The 26,086-nt window shown below is 46.1% G+C and overlaps 1 protein-coding gene across 3 annotated transcripts in view; it reads left to right on the forward strand.

Annotated features, from left to right (window-relative positions):
• The window catches only part of LAS1L (LAS1 like ribosome biogenesis factor), a 948,139-nt gene that overhangs the window by 143,577 nt on the left and 778,476 nt on the right, over positions 1-26,086 (forward strand). For all 3 annotated transcript variants that reach the window (XM_069612531.1, XM_069612530.1, XM_069612532.1), the window contains exon 2: positions 4,690-4,815. In XM_069612531.1, coding sequence (XP_069468632.1) covers positions 4,690-4,815 — 126 coding nt within the window. The remainder of the gene's footprint in view (positions 1-4,689; positions 4,816-26,086) is intronic.

The following is a 26,086-nucleotide window of genomic DNA, read 5'->3' on the forward strand; positions in this document are numbered from 1 at the left end:
AAAAAATCTCACAACACAGACCCGAGTGATACAACGAAAATATGGGAAATTTTCAGTCAAGCCAGCGGTAGCTTTTTTACAACTTAAATGTTGTCCCCGTCTTAACCCATGGAGCTGAGCTTGTTTCTGCACATCAGCAAAGGTGTGGTCATCCTATGAGGGGAATTCTGTGGAGAACAATTTTGCGAATCCCACGGGGCATACCAATGTCTGTGATTTGAGCTGAGCAGGGTCTTGTATCGCTGTCGGCTAGAGTCACTTGGGGAACGCTTAGTCTTTTCAGGAAATGTACACTGCCAATAATAGCTCCCATGCCATATGAAATCCTAAAAGAAGAACTAACAAAGAATAACGGGAATCTAATTAATTTCTGGAACTTGTAATGTCTTTCAATTCTGGACTAGATAGGAACGGACCTAGAGACATTGACATTCAGTCTGGGGAAGGTAAAGAAAATCACTGGGAAGAGGACAGGATGTTACGCTGCACTAAAAAAAAAAAAAAAGAATACATTTAAAAAAAAATACGGGTCAGTTTCTTGAAGGCTTGCATCAGGAAGCGGTAGAGATCCAACCATCTCCCAAAATATCTGACCAAGTTCCTTTTGTCCTAAACTTAGGCATGGCTTCCTGAGACTCCGGTTCAATCTATATCCAACAAAAAAGATCCTGAAGGTCTACAAGCAAGTGGAGAGCAAAACAAATTGCAGATTTTGTGAGCGAGAAGTATCGGTGGAATCAATAAAACACGTAACGCTTCTTTGTCCAAATTTAAAGGTTCCAAGGACACGACATCTAGGTCCATTCATAGCACTTATAAAAACGTATTCTGTGTCGGATTGGTGGTCAATCATGATGCTGGGTGAATTTATCGATGGAAACCAGGACGGGAGACTCGAGCACCTCAATGAATTTAACAATCTTCGATCATGAACATTAAGTGGATACGTTGCGATTTTGATGTTTCTCCTTTTTGTTTCTTTTAATGACGAGAACTGTCGGATAAATTATTGAGGTTTGTAATAAACCAAATAATAATTTTTAAAAAGAAGAAAAAAAAAAAGTAATAACTCTACGAAAACAGTTAGCTTTGTGCAGTCAGTATTGCTTGACCCATCCTTTGCGGTGTGACGAGAACTTCAGAAGTTTAATGAATTGAAAAGAAAATGGTAAAGTAATAGCCTGACCGTAAGTACGTAGTATGGTGTTGCAGCTGGCTTTGCCAGTCCTACTGTTTTCATTATAGCATTAAATGACACTTTCAGTGGACGGCAGGGCCGCAACCGTCCTAGAGTCAGGTAGGCCCAAGCGCAGCTTTTCAGCAGTGCAGGGCCGTAAAAGAAGTATTTATCACTATTAGTGCGCGGAGTCGCCATCTGTGGTGCAGATATTTTTGTTTGTCTTTAAGGAACCATGCTTTGTGCAATTCATGCTGCCCTTCTAAAGAAATTAGACGTATAAATGGAAATTACTGTTTCAAGGAACTGAAGGTGAGCCAGAAGGTGTACAGGCGCGTGGGGGGAACAAGAGGGTCGAGGTGTGGCACTCCAATGGAGATTCGACTTGGGGCACCAGGGACAGGGTGAAGGTTAGGCAGAGATGCAGCGGGCCGGCATGAGATGCGGGCTGCTGATTGGCCAACCCTCTCCTGTAGGTGCTAATAAATAATGCAATCAATAGTAGAGCAAAGCGATCTCTGGAGGCTAAGTAAAGTATATGGTATTGCAGTAGATCTGTAGATGTATAGACTGGATGGAAGCATTGATCGCTACTTTGTGTACACATCTAGTCAACTTTGTGTAGTCATTATGCAAGAGGAAAAAGGAAGAGACTAAGCAGAGTGGATGGTGAAGCAGGCAGAGGACTGGGCAGAGTATTGTAGTTTGCTGCTATCTCCCTTTTAGGGTAGCTGGTGTAAAGCAACAAGGGGTTGAGGGAGAATGTTAAGGAATCTGGGATCAGCGCATGGGTTGAGCACCAGCTGCACAGATGAATGCAACCAGCAGGCCACAGAACTAGGGTTGCCATCAAAAAGCATTTAGTAGTGTGATCATGTACATTTTCAAATGTGTCCGCTCATCAATATATGATGCATTTTTCTCAGCAAGATGAAATCTAGTTGACAATATGAGATTTGGATATACTAACGGAAACTTTACTGAAAAACATTGAGTGGAGGCAATGCAGTGTTCTACAGTAGCAATAGTGTAATTATGTAACAACTTATATTTTTAATAATGGAATTGCAGGACTGTTTCTTAAAATAAATGTTGCCAAACAGGATATAGTTAGCTTAATACAAGTATCATCCTGATTAATTCTGATATGTAATTAAAAAAGAAAGAACTTGTCTTGCCAAGCACTCTCACACAGGACTTTGGCACTTTTTTTTATATTGGAGGAGATTATTACTGCTGCACTCTCCATTAACTCCTTTGAAATTCTAGCCAACAAAGAGTGCAGAGAGAGCTCTGCGGGTAAGAGAGGAATGCATGGAGGGTTGTGCTTTCCTAGAACAGGGTAATTTAAATAGGCTGTGCTACACAAGTGGCAATTTAAGTAGCAAGCCTACAGAATTGCACATCAAATTGCTATGCGACAATGCTTATTTTATGCCTTACATCACGTAGGTTACAGATCCATGTAGCTGGTTGGTACGACCCTATACACAGCTGGCCTGCCCCATATGGGATGCCAGGTCATTGGTCTGAGCTCTTCCTGTCCGTCTTCGTCCATGTGGGGTTCTTCCTTGCACGTCATCGGTCGCAAAGTCCTTAATTGGCACAAATAATAACATCATGTGCACCTGGTACTGCAGACATGGGCGCAGAGGATACTGTCCAGGTCATCATAACTTAAAACCTCAGCTCGATCCCAGGTGTGTCGGCGCCGTTCAAGTTCTTCCCATCCCGGGTTTAAAATGTGTTACTTTCCCTGGCACCTCACGGCACAAATCACACGGGTCTAGGATATTCTTCAGTGATCTTTCTGATGGATTGGCGATCTAACAGTTTTATGGTCCGTGGATTGGGGCTGGCTGGTACTCAGGAATAGGGGGATATTGGGATTGGGGCATCTGGCCACTGTTGCATAGATTTTGGGCTGGGCTAGGGGGAAGGTCCGAGGCTCGTGCCTTCCTTCTGGTGGGATAACTGCTCACAGGGAGCTTTCGGCCCCCTCATGGCCTTGCAGGGCGCATTCCTTCTGGGATACGAATGCTTGTAGTATGAGACAATGAGGGGTTTATGACCGTCCGCGGGTTAGGCTTTTCTAACTGCTATCTATGCTGCAACCCGACCAGCATGTACATTATCTCTGTTCTGAGCCTGTGCCTACAGTCCTGGCTGCAACGTTGCACTAGGACTCGATTCCAAAATGGCAGCTAATTTCTAAAATGGCGTTTAACTCTCAGCACAACCTACACCTAAGCAAATACCATCTACCCACGAGGCAGCTTCTATAAAAACCCTCTCCTCCCTATAATCTTCCCAGATACTTATAGCCCGCTCACAGGTCACTGCCTCATCTGTAATCTCTTGGGGTGCCTGGGACGATCGTCCCGGCTTTCCAACACCATGATTTCCTTGGGTTGTTTGGGTACTACAGCTACTTCAACCCTGACTTTTCCCCTCATTTGCAGGACCCCCAATGGTAAATTCCAGCCCTTTTGTGTCTGCTGGGAAGAAGGGGCTCAAGTTGCTTTCGTGGTAGACTTTAGGTTTAGACTGTAGGTTTAGAGAGGGAGCGTGGCAGAGATGGAGTAGAGGGGGGGCAAGAAAGGAACAGACTAAAGAGTAGGTAGAAGGAACATCAGGGAAAGGAGTGGGAGAGAGGAGCTGTGTACCCGCTAAAGCACAATAGCAAAACCATAATTATATAAACGGACCTGTGGAGTGTTGGGGTAGGATAAGATCACAGCCTTTATGCCCTTACATTAGCTAGCTTTCGGACAGTAGGATTCACCAATCACTAGTTGTCCATATATGGTTTAGCCTGTGCTTGGGTGTCCCCAGGTAGACTAGAGAGGCGGGCCCACTATGGATCAACCAGTTGAATGTCTGACTGTCGTAACTTGTTAAATAAAAACCCTCGGTGCATACTTTAGAGTCCTGGGAGTTTGTGAGGCCGTCCGTGCCACAAACCATATTGTCACCTGAATGAGCTATTATATCTGAGATTGTGTAGCTTTTAATTCAGATGGTTGAATCCAATGGCAGTCAGTTAAGGTCAGGGACAGGCAATGGCATTCACCTTTCATGCATGGGATTGAAAGACCAATATGGCATAGTCCTTCTTGACTACCAGATTGAGTGGAGTTCAGCCTGAGCACACCCTAACGTTCTTCACTACTCAGTCTACTTAACGCGTTTCAGTTCAGGACGGTAAGACTCCATTTACAAAACTACTTGGGCTGTCTTCTGAGACTTCCATGAAGTGACAGTACTGTATATCTCTTGGTCTCCTATTTTTTTTTTTTTAACTTTTTTTTTTCCTCTCTCTCACGCTCCCTTTCTTTCTGCACAGACAAGAAAATACCAAAGTTGTCGTTGCTTATTTTAGGCTAGCTCAATAGGTTTCCTACTATACGAGTTGCAACTATTTGTGGAATTAGTGCTTTAGAACCATTTACCTTACTGTTTTGCTTATTTCCCAGCTGTCTTTTGTGCTAATGTTATTGACTGTTTTTTAGGTATGGGAGTAGCATGCCTTTTGCTGTGGCATGCACTGCAGATCTGGTTCGATGTAAAATTATGGATGTGACCAATGGTGCAGGATCCGATGAACTGGTGCTGTTGTACGGCTTGGCTTTGGTGAGGTAAGACTAAGAATAGTACAATTATACCTGAGTTTGGCACTGTGATAATCCAATAAAAGGGTATTACCCGAATTGTTCGAGTACAATTGCTTGAATGACGCAATTGACCGTTTTGCAGTGGTCCAAATTGACCTTCTTCTACACAAATGACCATATGGATATATATATATATATATATATATATATATATATATATATATGGGATAATAATAATATAAGGGGATTGGTTGGGGGGCCTGCAGCGGGGGGTTTCCCCCACATATATACCCTAATTGACTGTTTATATTCGGTCAATTGTGCAGAAGGTCAATTGTCATTCGGACAATTGTAATACAAACAATTCTTATACAACCAATAAAAGGTATCAAAACTTGGATTTCATTTGAAAAAAATGACACTTGGATGATGGTTCCCGTAGCTTTTGAAGTCCCTCTCCATCGGATGGTGGTCATACGACAAACGCGCAAATCCAGAAAATCACAGGGAGTTTGTTTGACAATTGTACCTATAATTCATAGTTTCACAATACTATAGATCTGAACCCCAGCGGGATTCGCAAAGGTTTTGATAGGGAGCCCACCTGCTCAGCCAGGTTATTGGTTTATTGTTGGCTTACCGAGGGGCGATGGCATGTAGAGCAACAAGTTGTGATAACAACCTCCTTCCCTGTTAATTGAACTACAGCCCCCCCCAAAATCCCCTTGATAATCTAGCTGAGGGATGTTTATTGCCTCTTCTCATGTATACAAATAAACGGGGACCTTCCTGCCCCTGTATACTAAAGAATCATTCTCCATAATTAAAATGCTGTTAATTATTACAAGACAGTGTCTGCAGTAACTTGTGACATTCTACTACATTTTATATTTGAAGTCCATGTTTTTGGTGCTCTATGTTGGATCCATTGGACTTGAAAGCATTTTGAAGAAATCAAATAAAGAGAAGAGGACAAATGCTGAATGCAGGAAGTTGTATAGTGTGTGCTTCAATAGGAGTGGAGCCTTGCCCCAACGGGAGTGGAGCCTTCCCCAAGATTTGCTGGGGTTTTGATCCTAGATCTAGTCCTAGGATGGAGGCAAGAGATAAGAGCCTGAGATGCAAGCATTGCTCTGGGTTAGATAGTCCTACCCAGGGACGGAGAACTGTAACCCCCATGAACTTGCATTTTGCAATCTTCCCTGGGCAGATGGTGAAGAAATAGCATGTCAATGGCTGAACCATAAGGCATCTAGGCTGCGGTGCTTAGCACTGTTTGCCATAGTTTAAGCCGAAAAGGACCAACCTTCACCAAAACTATGAAGAAAAATGTGTACTGGAACCATTTAAACCTTTCACTCATTTAAAGTGATCCCCCTGATCACAGATGGTTCTTAAGATTAGAGTACTTGCACTCATGACTCTGGTCTGATATTGGATGAGGGATTTTGTATCTTGCTTGTTTTGTGTCCCCCTGCCCCCCGAACCTTTTCTATGTTGCATTGCAGCATTTCCAATGTTTTGCTTTAGCTATGCATCATTAGATCATGTAAGCTTCACTGCGACCCCTGTGTTTCTTACTGATGTAGAGATTTATCCCTCGGAATTGTCGCCGATGGCTCAAGAATCATGAACCGGCTCGGAAGCGGTTCAAGGGTTTTATTGAAGAATTTGTGGGGCCTTCCCTCCCTCTCTCGTCTAGTTTCTAACCTCCACCAAGCCCAGGCATCCCTGATCCTGGGGAATATGTTAGTAGCTCCATGGAAGTGAATGGTAGCTTCATGGAAGTGAATATCAATCTTTTTCCTTTCAAAACGATCCCCACTCTTTTGGGTACTCCTGTTCCAGGGACCAGGTTATACTTCTTTGGATAGCTGATATCCTTTGACCATTAATGAGAACACACAGGAGAATTCTCAGAAATCTCATGAATGACCACCTGGTGATGTGCTAATGCTTTTAGGGAGAACATGGTTATTTCAGAGGGATTCCCTGTTCGCTCCTCCTTTAAATTGAATGATTAGACTCGTTCTCTGTACCCCCAAGAACTTGCCATTGCCTTTGTGGCTAAGGCCATCGCAGTCCCAACACCCATTTGTATTTCAGAAGCTTATGGGCTTGCCACCCCACCTAGGTCCTGATATTTCTGCTGCTCCACATTGGATTTCATATATTTGTAATTGGGGTAATGCTGTTTTCAATTATCCTCATGTTTCGGGAAAGCCCTTGTCCCTTTTGGTGTTGGCGCCTCTTTGTATGACAAACATCCAAGATGTACTCCTAACACGATCACGACAAATCACCTATTCAAACTCATCCCTCTGTTACGCTCACCTGCTGTCTGCGGAGGCGTTGGGGCACGGTTGCAGCTTTCCCGGGGGTGAGGTCGCTTGTGTCCAACTTCGCCCTCTGTGCTTCTGTGGTGGCTGGTAGTAATAGGTGATGCTGCTTGGAACTGCTCCTGCTGATTCGTTTTGGCGAGCACTTCGTCCTAATGCTTCTGGCAGGGGTGCTTGTATGATCTGGACCGAGTTTCTTCACTGGTCCCTTGCACGTTGTAGTCCAGTCCTGCTGCGACTAAGCCACTATACTTCAGGTAAGTGTTCCTATTTGCCTTTGTCTTTCCTCATCTGTTTTTGTTGTATTGTAAGGTTTGTCTTGTATTGCTGTCCGTTCTGCTTTTGATGTTGTGCTCTTTTGCTTTCTTCCCTTGCAGGTGTTGTTGCCGGCCCGACAGAAGCTGCGGAGCTCGAGCCGGCGGTACCGTAGCTGGTAAATTGTTGGGCGCGCAGGGTTCAAATGCGGCGCTGACCTAGGACGGATGTTCTAACCTTGTTTTTCTTCTTCTTCTTCTTCACAGGGTCTGAGTTCGTGGATGCGGAGCGCGGTTCTGCGGCGTCGGGATCAAGATCACTGGATGTCAGGAGATGAGTCTGCAGATGAAGCACCAGTTTCCTGGAGGTGAGTATGCAGGAGAACGCCTGGTTTCAAAGGTGAGTAAACTGGTCCAAGTGGCGGTGAGTGTCACGTTGCACGCGAGTGCACAGTAACACGAAGTACCGACCTTAAGGATGGAGAAGCTTGTATAGCTGAGCTTCTGAAGCCACGGCCACCAGGTTCAGCCTGCCTGCCACACCCTGTCACACCCGATGAGTCAGCACATGAGGATGTTCTCTGGAATAAAGGCTTTCAACTCCTGGAAATTTATTGCAAAGTAAAAGCACTCCTGCACTGAAATAGTGTTCCTGCTCACATCTCTATATGAGCCTGGTGCCAAAGGCGCCAGGACTGAGTCCAGCCAGGGCCCCTGTGTTTATGGGGTCCCAAAGGGACATAAGTGAGTCAAGTGACCCATTGCCCCATCACTAGATGGTGTGGTTTTTGTGTTCTGGGGCCTGTGGCCATGACACCCTCAAATCGCCAGTTTCCAAGCACACAACACCCTTTTTCTTGCATCTCCTTAAAAAAAAAAAAATTAAAATAAAATCACTGATGCGAGTCTTGCTGAACCTCTGCACAGGAGCCTCTCTGATACACATACGCTGGCTTTTGCACAGGCACTCAGCTGAGTATTGCTTCACTTCCATTCTTGGGCACTGTCTTAACACATCTGCAGCTCTGTCATCCTCGTTCATCTTCATCGATTGACGCCAATTTGAAATATGTGAAAAATATCGGAACCCACCACATACGCCCCAACTAAATGTTTTGAGAGATGGGATGGAGAGTCCATAACCAGCCTTCTTGGTGTGGGGGATGCTGTTCGTCTTGACAACTTTGTCTTTATTTAGTCCCATCTAACTCAGGCGAGGATTGGTCTTCCTCAGCTAGCTCATCAGCTATCCTTTGTTCTTCTTTGCTGTGTGTGTGTCTTGCCAACTAGTGCTCATCTAGGACTAGCCTTTCATTTTCCCGGTCTCTTGTAGTGTCATCTTTGTCAGCTCTGCTCTCTTGACCTCCTATTCTGTTTATTTCACTCTGAATACTTCCAATTCAGAGATATTGTTGAACGACTGCAGCAGATACTGATGGCAAAAACAAGTTCAGTATCCTCTGTTTGCATCTTCCTCTTGTCCCTCTGGGTGCTTGACCAGCCTTTCTTGGTGCTGGTGTCTGTCTGCCAGTAGCTGGTGGTGTTCAGGCCTCTGAACTTTTGTTCTTTCTTGCAGGGTAATCCATAGCCATCCTGTACACTAATGGGTTTACAGCCTATTTGTGGTTCTTTTGGAGGGATTTGCCTGTCTTGTTTAGAGTTTTTATTTTTTTTTGTCTTCTTTTTTTCAATTCGTTTTTTGTGCTGGATTGCTTCTAGAAGGCACTGCCTTTGTGGCGTAGTCCTTTGTGTCTAATTTATTTTTCTACCAATCTTCATAGTAATTGGCTGAGGCTTCCTTGGCCTCCTCCACCCTCATTTTCCTTTCCCTTGGCCATCTCCAGTCCCACTACGGCCCACCTGATCCCTGATGGGACCATCCATCTCCAGGAAGCACTCTTAAGAGTGAGTCCCAGGACAACCATGCCCTCCATCACCTGTTCGCCATGGGCACCGTACAAATCCATCTACTGCTACAAACTGGTAAGGTGGCTGGACTTGGAAGCATAGACCAGGGACCGAAATTGAGGAGTGCTATTTGGCTCCTGGCAGAGATGTGTTTCTGGTAATCGCTTTGAAAGTCCAAGGCAGGAGCTAGTTTCAGCTCATGTGGAATTAGCCTCCTGGGAACAAGCATAAATCACCTGTCAACCTCGCCCCTGAGCCAAGACAATGGTCACTTCTAAACAAAACGGACCAAGTGTGCCTCCAGAACCAATTCCTTAAAAGTATCACAAACCAAGAAGTATCAATTGTAGAAACAGCTTGTGTACAAGTCAAGTGACTGATACTTGTCTTTCTAGAATTTAAAAAGTGTGTATAATTTAAAACGTGTTTCCTGAGCCCTGCTTTTTTTCACTCCTTTTCTTACATGGATGCAGGGACAGTACCAATGTTTCTTGCAAAGCTCGTCTACTCGCCAAATAACCTCTTTTCTTGCAACGCATAACAGCTGTACAATTTATATTATGAACAACTGCTACACAAGGCCATCCAAGTACTAACTGCTGGAAACCACATTGTTTCTTTTTTAAAGTTTGAGCGGACTTTAGCTCTAAATGGAGAATGCAGATTTAAGAAAGTGCCAATGTAGGTTTTGCTTGCAAATCTCTCCACTTACACGTTGACATTTACATCATTTTAATGTGCAGTAAGGTGCAGATAATGCCAGTTACGAACTATGCCTGCAATTACAGCTGGACGGTTGCTTTCATGAGGCCTATCACTCTAACATTAAACAGAGATTATTAATGTTGTATAAGATTTGTCATTTTGTTAAGGAGAGTGTTTTATTCTGGAAATCATTCCAGCTGCTGTAAAAGCCACTTGGCTAAAACTGGCTGGTTTCCTTCTGTGACTCTCCAAAATGTGCCTTCAATCTAATATTGGTCAACAGAAGTTGGGGCAGCACACGTGCACCAGGTTGTCGGGTATAATAAAGAACATCTCCCATTCAAGTATGCTGTATATGGCTCCTAAGAGAGACCATATAATAAATTGGGCATGAGACTAAATAAAAGGGCAATAAATATGAAGCTGCATTGCACAGGATCATAATAAAAAGATAGTCGTAATAGAGTGCAAGACAAAGGAACACAAAGCGGGTGAGTGTGGTCATGCGTTTTAGGGTGCTTATTGCAGATTGTAAATAAACGCAAGTTCCACCATTGTTTACGCATTCCAGAGTGAATAAAAAGGGGTATCGTCTATCTATTTTCTTTTCTGAGAATATTTAGATCTGCTGCAGATTTCTTTCTTTGTGTTTTCAACTAATTTATGTGTACGGTATCCTAAAAAAAAATATAAGACTTTTAACAGCTCCTGCGTCAGGGGCAAATCCTTGAGACGCAGGAGCTACTTTCAGTTCCTGCTTCTTGAATCTGAATTTTGACCCGTCGTCGGTGCTGCGCTTTCCTGCCACTACCTTATCGCTACCATGCGGTGCTTACCACAGTTTTGAAATATCGCTGCACTCCAAAGCTAGCCAATGTATTGCATTTAGATGGCTTGTTGAGTGTAGCCATTGTATTTGCATCTAGATGTATCTTTTGAGGGTAAGCAATCCTGTATTTTACTAGGTGCATTTATATAGCGAATGGCCAGAATTTAGCCGCACTTTGAATTCACCCCATTCTAAATCCAGCTACATATATGCAACCAAGAACCAGCCAGGACACACGGGTACGTGTCGCTCTCCATGCCTATGGATAATAGCCAAAGGCACGGCCACCTACCTGCTATCATGCAGTACACATTGCACAACACCGTTGCCTTTACAATGCAGCTTTCCCCCATGATAACAATGTGGTCTAGCTGCACACGTGATTGTCCTGCTCTCGCATACTCTCCATGCTATCTCTGTCCCCTGACGTCATGCGACTTTCCCGGGCCGCGTAACACCAATACCTGGGTACCTGGACCATTATCGAGTGCATCGTCTTCCGAAGATCAAAACCGACTGAAATTTTGCAGGCATCTGTGTGGACCTCCAGAGGCAGGAATTAATTACCAAAAGTCCCCTCCCCAGAGTTAAGGACTGAGTAATTGAAGAGAATCCAACCAGCGATATTAATTTCTTCTTGGCGCTGAGAAAAAGGCGGCAAAACCACAAAGAGACACTGAAGTGAGTTGAATCCATTGCTGCTGCCCCTTCTGCCGAGTGCTGTCACAGTAGCCCACCAAAGGGCCCCCACCGTAACCAAGAAGCAGGAATCGGGGTCTGCAATGTTGTACCTAGAAGGAAGCCAGCTAAAATTTATTCATCTTTAAGTACTGTGGGGCATGGGATGTAATTACTTTGTGCCATTTTTCGGTGCTTCTTAGTTTGGGAAATGCTGTTTTCTTCAAGTCTGAGTTGCCCTCAACTCTCTGTGCAGGCTTTTCAGCCTGTGTATAAACAGCAAGTCTCCCCTGGAGTCACGGAGTGTTCTTCAAGAACTATTGACTGCTTAAGTAACTTTTCCTCTGAAGATCTTTATCAGGACTGGAATTGTCCCTTTGACTTTGGCTGTACTGGTTCCCAAAAGGTCCATCTTCTGATCCTACTGGCTTTGGCAATGTTGGGCCCCCAACATTGTTGACCCTTTAAGCTCCCCTCACTCTATCCAGTTGTCCCTGGTCCAGATGTTACTGCACTGATTGTTGGACCCCACATAATCCCCGGCAGCTAAGATACAAGTGTCATGCGAGCAATCGCTAGGTCTCCCATCCAGACATTCCCACCCACCGCGGATTCGTACATCGGAGCCCGAAAGAAAAGGCAACTAAAATGAAAGGGTGCGGTGGGAGGGTTTACTACCCCTGGTTCAACAACCATAACCAAAGGACAAAAATAAATAACAAAACCACACAGGAAAGAGCAATAAACCTACCGAACCACAAAGTCTTTCAACCGAGGTCTCAACGATCCACAACCTCACCAACTACAAGCAACAACTAATAACCAGTCAGCAAAGACTAAAACCTTGGACCAGGAAACGCACCAATCCAAAGAGGACGCCCAATCAAAGGAATACAACCCAAACCTCATACCTAGCCACAAGAAAGACAAAAGCCAGAACAAACGACAGAAACAATAAGAAACCCAAACTGCTCGGGAAGGTACCAACAAGCATAATCCCACACTCTGAAAAACAGGACAGTAAGCAACCCATACGGCCTGAGGAGACCTACAAAGACAGACTACATTGCTCGCTACCTCTCCACATATGACTATGGGGCAAGCAAAAACGGGCCAGCAATAACGAACCGACGGCCAACCAGCGTTAAAAATACGGACCCCACGAGGACATCAATAGCAACACGACTACTAATAAACAACCCAACTCGGTCTCTACCATGGACAATACCCCAACCAGAATCTGGGACAAGTTGGACTCCTCCATCACCCTCTAGACACCCTACATCACCAAAGACTGGAACAACGGATGGGTACCTACACAATCTAACACCCGGAATGAACCAGATCCAATCAATCCCACCATCTCATTTCATCTCTAAAACTCAGGACATCCTGTCCTCTCTCTTCCTCTCCCCTTCTTCCCCCTCCCCCCTCTCTCCTCCTTCTCCCTTTTCTTCCTTTGGCCACCTCTCCTCCCTCCTTCTCTGCCTTTCCCTTTTTCTCCCCTGACGAGGTTTCTAGACAAGTCTGATCTATGAAAGTCTCGTCAAAACGGGTTCTCCCTTGTTCCTCCAAAACCATCAAGGACCACATTGACACCATGGCTCCTGCCCTGGCTGACTTCTGCAACCACTCCTTCCCACTGAAGCCCCCGCCCCCACCTCCTCGAAGCACTCCCTTGTGCCCCCTCTCCTTAAAAAAAACCTCAACCGACCCCTCCTGGACGGCTAACTATCACCCAGTCTCCATCACTCCTTTCCTGGGCAAACTCCTTGAGAAGCTGGCCATCTCCCAGCTTAATCTTCGCACTGAATCTGTTGGTTGTCTCCATGACCATCAATTTGGCTTCAGAGCTGCAGAAGCACGGAAACTGCTCTCCTGAACATCCGTGAAGACCTGCTCTCCAACCTCGATTCCAATACCCCTTGTGTCCTCATCTTACTTGGTCCCTCCTCTGCCTGCTCATCCGTCTCTGTGATAACGTGGGTATCACTGATCAGGCCCTGGCTTGGCTGTTCTCTTTCCTCTCCGATCGACCCTTCCAGGTCCAACTTGGGTCCTTCTCTCCTCTATCTCTATCACTACCTGTAGTGTTTCCCAGGGGTTTAACCTCTCTCCCTGGTTGTTCAACCAATACCTGGCACTTCTTGCCCACTGCATTGCCGCTCTCTGCCCCAACTTTCAGTGCTATGCGGATGACACTCTTTTGAGGCTCCCTTCTGCCACCTCTTTTCCTTCTTTCATTTGACTGTCTTTCTGCTATCCAGGAGTGGTGTGCTGCCAATGATCTCTGCCTAAATGCCAGTAAGACTGATATTCTCCTCATCAGCACACCTGATCCCTCCTTTCCTGTCACTCTGGCCAGCCTCTGTTGGCCCTCTTCCTGCTCCTGCCTGTGAGGCTAAAAACCTTGGATCCTCTTCGACTCCACACTCTCCTTCTCTCCTGACATCTCTGATGTTTCTAAGAAGTCGCACTACCAGCTGCACCTCCTCAGAGGTATTCTTCCTTTCCTCTCCTTCTCCTAGAAGCTCACTGTCTCCAGAGCTCTGGTTCTCTCTAGGCTGGACTACTGCAACAGCCTCTTTGTAAATCTGCTGTCTTCTACACTCTGCCCTCTGTAACTCATCCAAAACAGGACTGCGAGACTTGTCCTTGGCCTCAAGCCCAGGGATCGTATCTCTCCAGGACGGAATATCTCTGCACTGGCTCCCAGTGGCTGCGAGGATTAAGTTCAAAACCCTCTGCATTGTCCACAAGGCCTTCTGGGGCCTCAATACCTTCAACTCTCTCTTCGTAAATATCTTCCTTCTTGTGCTCTTCGCTCATCCACCTCCAACTCCCTCGGGGTCAGTCGCTTCTCCAAGCAATGAGTTGGTGGTAGATCTCTTTCTTCGGCTGGGGCCTCCCTCTACAACAGCCTCCCTGCCGCTCTGAAAATTGAGGGGGATCATCTCTGGTTCCAGAAGCACCTCAAGACCTTCCTCCTTTTGCTTCTGGTTTCTCTCTTCCTCTCCCCTGCTGAATTCCTGGCTGACACTGCACTGGTCACCTGGCTACCCTCTGATCTCCGACCCAGGTCCCTGCCAGTTGCACACCTGCACTGAACCCCCCCCCCCCCCCCCCCCCGGCAACCCTTGACTCTGGGGCTGTTTCTGGATCCCTACAGTGCCCTACCAGCACTTGACACTTGATGTCTGCACTTACCCTTGCCACCAGCTAGCCGCACTTTTTATTTATTGGTTTTTATTTATTTTTACTGTTGATCCCATGTACTGCACTACTCCCTGCCCCCCTTTTCTCCCATATACCTTCCCCCCCCACCCTGCCCCTTCCCCTGCACTTGCGCGATCTCCATGTCACCTGGCCTAGTAACATCGTTGTCTCTGTCTTCCCTCTGTTCCCCCTCCCTTGCTTCATCACGCCTTGAAACAGTATAGGCGCATTATAAATGCCATCATATCCTAAACCTTATCAGTCTACTTGACGAAGAGCCTGATCGCCAAAGAACCACACAGCCCAACAGGCTCAACCAGAAGAAACCCAACCGACAACACATGGGGCCGAACAAACAACAACCCGAAAGGAAAAATCAAACTACTGTGAGAAACCCGAAGGTACCTCATCCGCTAGTCCCCGGAGATCTGTCATCCAGGTGGCCAGGACACGGCCATCACCTTTTGGATCCAGCTCCTGGGAGTGGACCAGTGAGGGAGGATCACCTGGATGAGAGGTCTTCGGGGAGTGGAAGTGGGACGGCGAGACGCGGTATCCCCTTCCCTTTAACTCCTTTTCCCCATCATACCAGGTAGGATACTTAGGAACTCGCACCAGCCCCTTTTCCGACATGAACACTTTCTCACAGACAGCTCCCAATGAGAGAAAACTAACACCCGAGCCGTATACCTGACATGTCCCAATACAATGGTCGGGCAGGGTCATGCAATTACTGATCATTACACACACCTGACTTCCATCACCCTTCCCCACACGTATAAAAGGTGGAGCATGAAAGCACACTGTGAGCAAGGCAAAATTCACGAGGAAGTAGCAGTTCCAAAATTGCAGTTTAACACGAGGAGAAGGACGGCAAGACCGAAGAGGGTTGGAAGGAGGGAAGTGCCCTTGACCTTTCCAGAGAAAGGCTGTTACTTATTCTGCTATCGCCCCACAAACTCTACAAACACTTGCAATATATCTCTAGACAACTTACTACAACTATTACTGAGCTCTAAAAAAAAACCAAGATAAGGACCCTTTCTCCTTGGTAGACCTGTACAACTGCACCATAGAACAAGCCTTAAGTATCATTTCCCCACTTAAATTAAGAAAGGCTAAACCTTCAGCATACTTAAATAAATGGTTCTTGGCTGACCTAAAAACCCTTCGTCCTGCCAAAAGATCTGAAGCTATTTGGAGAAAAATGCCTTCAATCACCAATAAGGAAAAGTTCACGACTGCCGCTCTACTTACAAAGCAGCTATCCTTAATACAAAAAAGAGATCTACAACGTCTGAATTCAAAATGCTAAATCGGGCATGAAAGGGTTCTTTACTATACGAAGGGAACTGGAGTCCCCGCACCACCTGTAGAAGCCTGCATCAAAGACACGGCCTTGTGGGCCAATATTTAAAAAGCCCTATCAGACAAAATAGCCCTAGTACAAGCCAAAAGTCCAAAAAGAATAACCTAGCCTCGGACTACAGCTCACACAAACTGCCTGACACCTCAGCTCATGCGTGTCACCCTTTCTTCTTCGCTCCAGTCTCCACTCAAGAAGTTGAAAACCTCACTGGCCTAAAGCCTTCAAAGTGCCAGGGAGATACCTGCCCAGCATCTGTTATTAAGGAAGAAGCAAAAGAGCGAGCTCCGTTTATCACTGCCCTGATTAACTCCTCCTTCGAAAGCTGCTCAGTACCCAACAACCTCAAAGAGGCATGGGTTATGCCCCTCTGCAAAAAAAAAACTTCGACCCTAACATACCCACCAATTATAGACCCCTAACAGAGCAAAAAAAAAAAAAAATAGAGCTGCCTGTCTACAAATACAGAAACACTTGGAGGACTACAACCTTCTGGACTTGCGTAAATTTGGCTTTAGAACCAGGCACAGCACTGAAACGGCCCTACTGGATCTAAAAATCCAAACGGATGAAGTCAAAGGCAAGCTGACCATTCTTCTACTATTGGACCTCTTAGCAGCGTTTGATCTCGTTGACCAACACCTTGCCACAGCTGCAGCGTTCTCTCCGAATGCCGCTGCTTGGATCCAATCTTTCTCTCAAATAGAACTACAAGGGTCTTTGCACCTATAGAGTCGGTTGATCCATGACCTCTCCATGACCTCGCTCCCCCATATCTCTCTTCTCTCCTTTCATTTTACACTCCCTCCCGTTCTCTCCGCTCGGCTGACCTCTTCTTACTCACTGTACTCCCTTCCCCATGTGCCTCCTCAGGCTTCCGTTCCTTTGCCCCCCCCTTCATTGGAATTCCTTACCTCTCTCAATCCGCTCCATCTCCACCTACTCCTCCTTCCGCACCTCATTGAAAGCCCTTCTTCTCCACTCCTCCCTGACTTCCTTCTATACAATCTCTCCTCTGCAGCTGCCCTGTCCCCCCTCCTATCTCTGTTCTACCCTCCCTTCCCTTTCCTTCTCACTCCCCCGGAATTTGTATCAGGTATTTGAAATATTGTTCCTCCCTCCCCTTACTACCTTCTCTCCCTTCCCTCTCCTCCTCCATCTATGTAAATTGCTCTAAATGTTGTCTCACTGGTGTGTTTCATGATTGTAAATATGCTTCTTTCATTATTGTACCTTGTTGTTATATTGTAAAGCGCTTTGGATTAAAGCGCTATATAAACCGAATAAACATAACATAATAATCCAGTACCTATCTACTGTGGAGTCCCTCAGGGCTTGTGTGTTTCACCCACACTCACATTTTCACCAAGCTCCTCTTTGATCGTCTTGATGGCTTTGGTGTCACTTACACGAATTACGCAGATGGCACCCAAGTCCTCATTACCCTCACTGGCTGCTATGACAAGGACTCCAAAATGTTGAATTAAATCTACCTTGAAATTCGGGCATCGATGGCTGCCCACAGCCTCTGTCTAAACAAGACAGAGCTCATGATCATCGGTTCTCAAGCCTGCCTAAATAGACTTGATACAAGGTATAAGACCATTGATGGGAACATTATCAAAGTTGCCAATGAGGTCAAAACCGTAGGCGTCTATTTGGACTCCACCCTCTCCCTCAAAAGACAAGTCAGTACCACAGCCTCATCTACAGCTTACACCAACAAACTTATCAAGGCCTGCAAACCCTACTTATCTGCTAACACTTGCCTCACTCTCACCATGGCTTTGATGTTATTCAAGTTGGACTACTGCAACACCTTTTCTCAAGGCACCACCTAATGCAACCTGAATAAACTCCACGTTATGCAGAAGAATGCTCTTAGATCTGCTTTAACTATCCTACGCTCTAATCCTATCTCTGCCACTCGACGTGATATACACTGGCTCCCAGTGCGTGACAGAATTTCATTGCGTTCGCAAGTCATCGCACATAAATGCCTCCCAAATACAGCCCTAAGTATTTGGCTGACAAATTCTCCAGGCACCAACCTTCTCGACCCACAAGTTCCATCTACTCCCACTGTCTCAACATCCCCAAGTACAAACTGAAAACTGCAGGTGGATCTAGTGTTAGCTGCAAAGTGCTGAAACTCCCTCCCCTACAGCCATCGGGCCGAACCCGCCTTCTGGTCAACTATGTAAGCCTTTGGACCTTCTATGTAACCTTTGCCAACATAAGTAACTATGTTTTGTAGGGCCTTCTGGTGACCATTACCATCTACCTCTGTGGCCAACTAGGACTGCCCTTTTTGTATTTATTCCTGATGTTGGTTTGTTGATCATATTTGTAACCCGTGTCAACAGATGATTTGTTCAACTGTCTCTATTTGTATGTACCTGTAACTTTTTAACTATGCTCAAGCTCCCAGATACCTCCGGGTTAGGCGCGCTCTACAAATAATAAACTAAACTTTCATGAGCCTTCGAGAATCAGAAACATAAGACCTGGAATCAAAGCTGAAGAAACCTGCATTGTGTGTCGGAGGTACCCGGGACTCTCCTGCGTCGATAGCCAAGGCGGGGAGGATCGTTTGCCGCTGTGGTACTGTCCTTGGCTCCTACACCAAAGCGGAGCCAGTAAAGTCAGCACAGCCGGTGATTTGGGGAGACTGATACCAGACCGGTCTGTTTTAAAGCCAAGGTTGCAAGCAGCAACATTGTATAGAGAAAACTGAAGAGAACAGTGTGTGACACGTATGTGACAAGCGACGCAAATCTAATTAAACAGATTAACTAAACTTTGGAAGCCAAGACAGATACTGTAATAAGAGTGGTCTGGTACCACGTGGGTGCTCATTTGAAGGTCTCTGTTAGGTATCCAACTGAAAGGTGGCAAATGTAAAAGGAATTGTGAAATCGAAGTGGTCCTGCAACGTGCACAAGGTTTGGCTTGGCCCATTTGAAAGTAATCAATAGTTGATGCTAACTGAAATTGGTCCGAACCATGCTGAGGGGGACATTCTATTACGAAGGAGATCTGAGCCTGGCTGAGGGGTATCCGGGGTGAATAGTAAATCGCCTGAATTGAGTACTTGTAAGAGCAAAAGAACTTATCGTTTGTTTTGTCGTCTCTGGCCCTCTGTATAAAGAGACTTTGATAGGCAAAGAGACCTGTGCACAGAAGGCCCTGATGCTAATGATTGAACTGTATTCTCGTGCTGAAGAAGCCAGAGTGTGCTATGCTCTAGTGTACCGCTGTATCCTGTGCTGAAAACCTGGGGAAGGGATGTCAACAGCCTGAACATCCTGACATATATCATTTTTGTGAACATTTCTTTCATTTTCATAAACGCTACCCCCACACTATTTGTATTTAGAGTAAAGGATTGGCAATATCTTTTTTTTTTTTTTTTTTTTAAAAAAGCATGGGCCCTTTTATTTTGACAAGACACCACTAAGACTGCGTTATTATTTGATGGTTGTAGCTTGCTCCCATCTGTAGATTTAGGATTAGATGGGCGTTTATCATACCTTGAACTGTGGACATTTGTGCCAGTCTTACTGTTGATACCATGTCTTGCTTAAACTGCAGCCTTCTCAACGTTCGATCCATGGCAGAACACTCAATAGAAATCCATGAATTTCTAAGCGGAGGAGGAGGCGGAATCGCAATCGTACACAATGAACCCATCAGAGCATCTCCACTCGTCGCAACCAATGCAGAAGACTATGAATCTCTGCTCATCAAAATGGAACTCAACAATCAAACCAACTTGGTATTCCTCCTGATCTACAGACCACCTTCTTACAACCCCAAATGTGCAATGAAACTAGCGGGCGCCATGCTATCAACCCACCACGACAACCTAGTCCTACTGGGAAACTTCAACATATGGTTGGAAAAAGAAAACAAATCCACAGCAAACTCACTCTGCACACTCCTGCAAACATTGCATTTCAAGCAAATAGTAAACGGGTCCACCCATGAAGCAGGACACACCCTGCATGCAATTTTCTCCAGGGAAGGACTATGCGCATCCGCGCCACCTACACCAATGGTATGGAGCGACCAAGACTTAATACCATTCTACATCACATCCCAAACCGGCTTACTGGCCGGAAAGGAAATACTCCACACCTTCAAGACAAAACTGGAAGGACCTAGAGGCCCTAACAAACCTAGACTCAACCCTCCCAAGTGAAACCGAAACCACCATAGAACCAGCAGAAGAGGCACTCAACAATTGGATCACCAACTCAAACTATACAAATCAACAGTCCTCAAAGCAAATTCTATTACGCCACAAGAATAGAATTGGCAAACTATCCACAGAACGAACTCTTCAAAACCATCAGATAAAAAACCCTTCGTCCTGCAAGAACTCCATCACCCTGCGACAAGCACTTACCACCGGAGAGCAAAAATAGACACAATCCAGGTGACCATTAACGTATCCCAGGCAAACATAACCACGACTGCTGGGCCACAGACACCGGGCGTACACAGATTATAGAAAAACTCACCTGCCTATAACAAAACGCAGAAGAAACCTTTGCCACACTGATTAAGGACAGCAACCTTGCAGAATCCCCAAGGGACCCTGCCCACCTGACATCTTCAAAGGAATCCCCCAACTACAGAACCCCGGCGACACACTTCTGTAACCTAATGAATCTATCGCTCGAAAGAGGAGTAGTACCCTCCTCCTTCAAATCAGCATACATTAAACCACTGATTTAAAAAAAAAAAGGATCCAAAAGTGCAGAATACCTAAGCAACTACAGACTGATATCCAACTTGCCCTACCCAGCAAAGATCCTGGAGAACCACATGTACAAAATCCTTCTTAAATATGTTGAAACAAACAGAATACTCGACCGGTCACATGTCTGGTTCAGACCAATGAGAGGAACAGAATCAGCACTTCTATCGATATGGCATAACCTGAAAATGAAAGCAGACAACGCCACCCATCGGCTGTAATTATTGGACATATCGGCGGCTTTTGACACAATCAGCCACGCAACACTAATAAAAAGATTGATGGAATGTGGCATACAGTAATCCACACTAAAGTGGCTCACTGTTGGGGAGAATTTTCAGTTTCTGTGCTACTTCCCTTTAACCTTTAGAGACCTTCCGCTCCTTTGCTGGAATCTGGGATCTTTTTGATTTTTAACCTCCTGAGTGAGTGGTGCTTTTTGCCACTCACTCGGGGGGGCTTTCTCTGACTTGGATTTGTAACTGTTTTATGGAGCCTGGTAAACTCCATAGGCATCTGCTTTTTGGATAGTGACGCACAACACCCTCTGTGCAGTGCCACTGAAGTCCCTTGGACTTTTCTTAATTTTTAAATACATTTTCTTGGATGGACTACCATTCCCAAGAATAGTTAGATATCTTTTATCTTACTTACCTTTTCCTTTGTGAGTCCAGCACACACTGCCCTATGTCGAATGCTGGGGGGGTTACATAGTAAAACCTTCTCCCACTTCTCATGTACATTTTTGTTACACTAATTAACTTGAATGGCTGGTGGCAGTGGTAACATTTTACTACCTTTTGTGCAGGGTACTAGCAGACTGATTTCTCCGCTGCAATACAGAACCCAGGGGTGACCATTTTTCCAAAATGGCCCTGATCTTCTTTTTTCGCTATTTCTCGTTTGTTAGTTCCTTTTGGGCTTTTGCTCTGTTTAAGCTAGGTGTAGGTCCTTTTGTGTGTTTTGCCTTTGGTGGGCTTCATCCCTGAAGTCCACCCAGGCTCCAGTGTGTCTGGCAAGGCAGGACATGAGACCAGCCCGAAACTTCACTGACCTTTGTAGACATGCCTGGCCGAAAGTTGCAACTGGTCAGGTGGATGTCCGAGAGGATGACCTCCCCACCCCCACCCCTGAGTGAGTAACAGCTGTAGGGCTATGAATGAATGAATGGGATTTTGCATAAAAGGCGAGGCTTTTGGGACTACAGGAAGAGTTGACCACTGGAACATCATATCCGATGAAGAGGATGAGCAGAGACGCCAGCTGCACCTTCCAGGACCGCAGAAGTGCTGGTGAAGCCTTGCACATGTGCTGACCCCGTTTTCGTTTCGACAGGGAAGATCTGTGCAGATGACTTCCTCCCCTGGGCTGGTGAAACCAACAAGCCTTGAGAGCTGCTTCATTTGGGCTCATCCCCCGACTTGCTGCGACTTTTGTAGGCTGCAGAATGCCAATTCCCGGGTACCCCTGACCAAAGAGTGCATCGTTTCCCAGAGAATTAATCCAGTCAAAACTTTGTGGGCAACCCTGTGGATCTACAGAAGCAGGAAATCTTCGTTCAGAGCCCCCACCCCCCAGAGTCCAGAACCGAAAATCTAACCAGAGCTTTTCGTTCTTTCTTGGCGCTGAGAAAAAGGTGCCAAAAACGCAGAGCAGGTGAATCATGTGGAATCCATTGCTGCCGAATCCCTTTCCCAAGTGCTGCCGCAGAAGCCTGCCAGACGTCCTACCCCCCACCTTTCATCACCACGACCAAGGAGCAGGAACGAGAGTCTGCTTCAGGAAGGAATACAGCTGGAACCTTTTCTTCAATTCTGTCAGGAACCAGGAGTGGAAATGCTGGAGTCGATGGAAGCTCCGAAACCGAGGATCTTTCTAGTCCTCATCCAACATGGCGCTATGCCTTGGGAGTTCCGAAACCGAGGATCTTTCTAGTCCTCATCCAACATGGCGCTATGCCTTGGGAGTTCCGAAACCGAGGATCTTTCTAGTCCTCATCCAACATGGCGCAATGCCTTTAAAAGCAGGCTCCGCCCCCCTGCTCGGCGCGTTGTATCTGTTGCTGTTTCTTTCAACGCTCCGAGTGCTGTTTATTTGTATCGTCCTTCCGTATTTCTACTCCTTCTACAGCCCTCCCGTAGCGAGCCTGAACTATGCTCGTTTCCTTTCCTCTCTTACCTATCCATTCCGCCAGCAGTGTTGGTTCTACTTCCAACCTTTTGGACACAGTGCCTCTCCTTCGCACCGTGTTCTCTATTCCTTTTCGGCTGCCTTTCGTCCACTACCAGCTCGGCAGCTCCTTTCTTACTTGATTCTGTACCCCAGTCCTATGCTGTGTTTGCTCGCCTCCGCGAGGTTTATCCATTTTACCATTGGATTGTAATTTCTCCTATCTGGATCCACAACAAGAGCAGCTGTGCCATCTCTTCGAATCATCATCCAGATCATCTATGAACTAGGGTTTTTTCTGCCTCGTGCTTTTTCCCTAGATTGGAGGCTGGCCCCCTGGGGTTCCCCTAGGACAGGTCTTTGCCTCTGTCAAGGTGGCCTCCGGAGGGGCTAGACCTTACCTGCACGAAAAGAAGATTCGAGTACCCAAAGGTGCAAGGATAAAAGAAAGGAGACTCCAGAAGACGGAACCTGGCCGTCAAGAATCCACCTCAGGAGAGTCAGGTGAGGAGAAGGGGGAGGTAGACTTAGAACTTGACAGAATACAACGCCCGTGTAAAGCCATGGCCTCTTTGGAACAATACCAAGAACTAGTGGCAGCTATGCAGAACCTAACTGCAGAAGTCCAAGCACTGAGAACTGAGAATATCGCCCTCCGACAACAGGTGGTCTTACACCGTGACGACCGCGGGGATCTACCCGCTATGCCCCTTTCTTTTGGCAAATATGATGGTCACCCAGGGGGATTAAAGGACTTCCTCGACGCCTGCAATGTTTATTTTGCCTTTCGCACCCATACCTATGAATCCGCCAAGTCCAGAGTCGGATTTATTATTGCCAACCTCATTGGCAACGCACTGGCTTGGGCCACTCCCCTGGTAGCCAGAAATGATCCTTCCCTGAATGACTATGACCGTTTTGTGGAAACCTTTAGGGAAAGGTTCGACAGACCAGAAGTAGTCTACTCTTCTCTGGAAGCTATATTAGATGTCTCACAAGGGAACACAGACGTCCAGACCTACATATCCCGCTTCCAGAGATTGGCGGCTAAGGCAGATTGGCCGGACTCTGCTCAACAAACAATATTCCGAAGAGGGCTACACGATGAAATCAAGGATGAGTTAGCTCGTGTAGCTCGACCCTTGTCCTGCCAAGGACTGATGACTCTATCTCTACAGATCGAATTCCGTCTATCAGAACGGAGACAAGAAAGAAGACGAATCAGAGGCACCCCTCAGACTATCGGTCTACCAGCTCCTTCTCCCACATCCAGGTCAAACCTCACTCCTGAAGAACCTATGCAAATAGGAGCCACCCGAGGACCTCTCACCCCTGAGGAACGCAAACGAAGAAGAGAAGCCGGATTGTGTATGTACTGCGGTTCCTCTAAACATTTACTAAGAAACTGTCCGGAAGTTCCTCCTAGGCGGAAGGAAAACTACAACCCTCGAGCTGTCGCAAGGGAAGTCTCGGGGGAATTGCTAAGTACCCTTGCAACTGCTCAAGACCCATGAATAACCCCGAGGAGAACAGTCTGATGGTGTTCCGTGTCAAGTTGTGGCTATCTGACTCGAGTCCCACTGAAGTTCTTGCCATGTTAGATTGTGGAGCAGCCGGAAACTTTATGGACTCCAATTGGGCTAAGGAACATCAGGTATCCTCAAGACCAAAGACAACTCCCATACCTGTAGAAGGTGTGGATGGGAGGCCTTTGTCTTCCGGACCTATTACTAAAGAGACTATACCTTTGAGGATGGAATTGAGCCACCATTCTGAATATCTGGTGTTCGATCAGATCCGAGCTGCGCACTTTCCAGTGGTCATTGGTATCCCTTGGTTAAGACGACACAATCCTCAGATCAACTGGAAGACCAATAGAGTGAGCTTTAATTCGCACTTTTGTAGGTCCACTTGTATGAACCAGTCAATCAGCTTAACTCACCAGGGCGGAAGGTCAGGTCCTGCTCTAAGTCCGGCTATCATCGCTTTGGTTCCAACACATTACCAAGAGTATTCGGAGGTGTTTCTAGACATCCAACCACGTGAGTTACCTCCTCACAGGGCAGAAGACTGTGGTATCGACCTACTTCCGGATGCTACAGTTCCGTTTGGACGGATGTATCCCTTGTCTCTCCCTGAAAGAAAGGCTCTACGGTATTACCTAGACTCCAATCTTCAGAACGGGCTTATTCAGGAGTCTAAATCCGCTTGTGGTGCCTCCTTATTCTTTATTCCAAAAAAGGATAGTACAGAATTACGTCCCTGTATTGACTATAGAGGTTTGAATAAGGTGACAATTCGGGACAGGTATCCCATGCCTTTGATCAGAGATATTCTGGAGGCAGTACAGGGGGCTATTTACTTCACCAAACTGGATCTAAGGGGCGCTTACCACCTCCTAAGGATAAGAAGAGGGGACGAATGGAAGACGGCGTTCCGCACCCCATTTGGACTCTTCGAGTATCGGGTGATGCCATTCGGACTTGTCAATGCCCCAGCCATTTTTCAAAGATACATGGACAAGGTATTCACGGATATGTTGTTCGTATCTGTTGTAGTGTACTTGGACGACATCCTGGTATTCTCCCAGACATTAACCGAGCATAGGGTACTGGTTAAGAGAGTACTGCAACGTCTTCAAGAAAACAAGCTATTAGCTAAACCGGAGAAGTGCCAATTCGAAACCACCTCTGTATCCTACCTAGGATTCCTTTTGTCAGAAAGAGGCATAGAGATGGATCCAGGTAAGGTTAAAGCCATCAGGGAATGGAGAGAACCCAATACCGTCAAGGAGCTACAAAGCTTCTTAGGGTTAGCAAATTTTTACAGAAGGTTCATTCCCAACTTCTCCAACCTAGTGCTTCCTCTGACCTCCCTGCTAAAGAAGGGTGTTAAGTTTGTCTTCGGAGAGGAACAACAGAAGGCTATGCTAACCCTTAAGGAGTGTTTTTCTTCTGCTCCTGTTCTGGTACAACCAGACCAAACCAAACCTTTCATCTTAGAGACTGATGCGTCGATAGGAGCGATAGGTGCTATCCTATTGCAGAAAGCCGCGGATGAGTGTGA

This window comes from Ambystoma mexicanum, chromosome 5p, assembly GCF_040938575.1.
Source record: "Ambystoma mexicanum isolate Mex_15411 chromosome 5p, UKY_AmexF1_1, whole genome shotgun sequence".
NCBI classification, from domain to species: Eukaryota; Metazoa; Chordata; class Amphibia; order Caudata; family Ambystomatidae; genus Ambystoma; species Ambystoma mexicanum.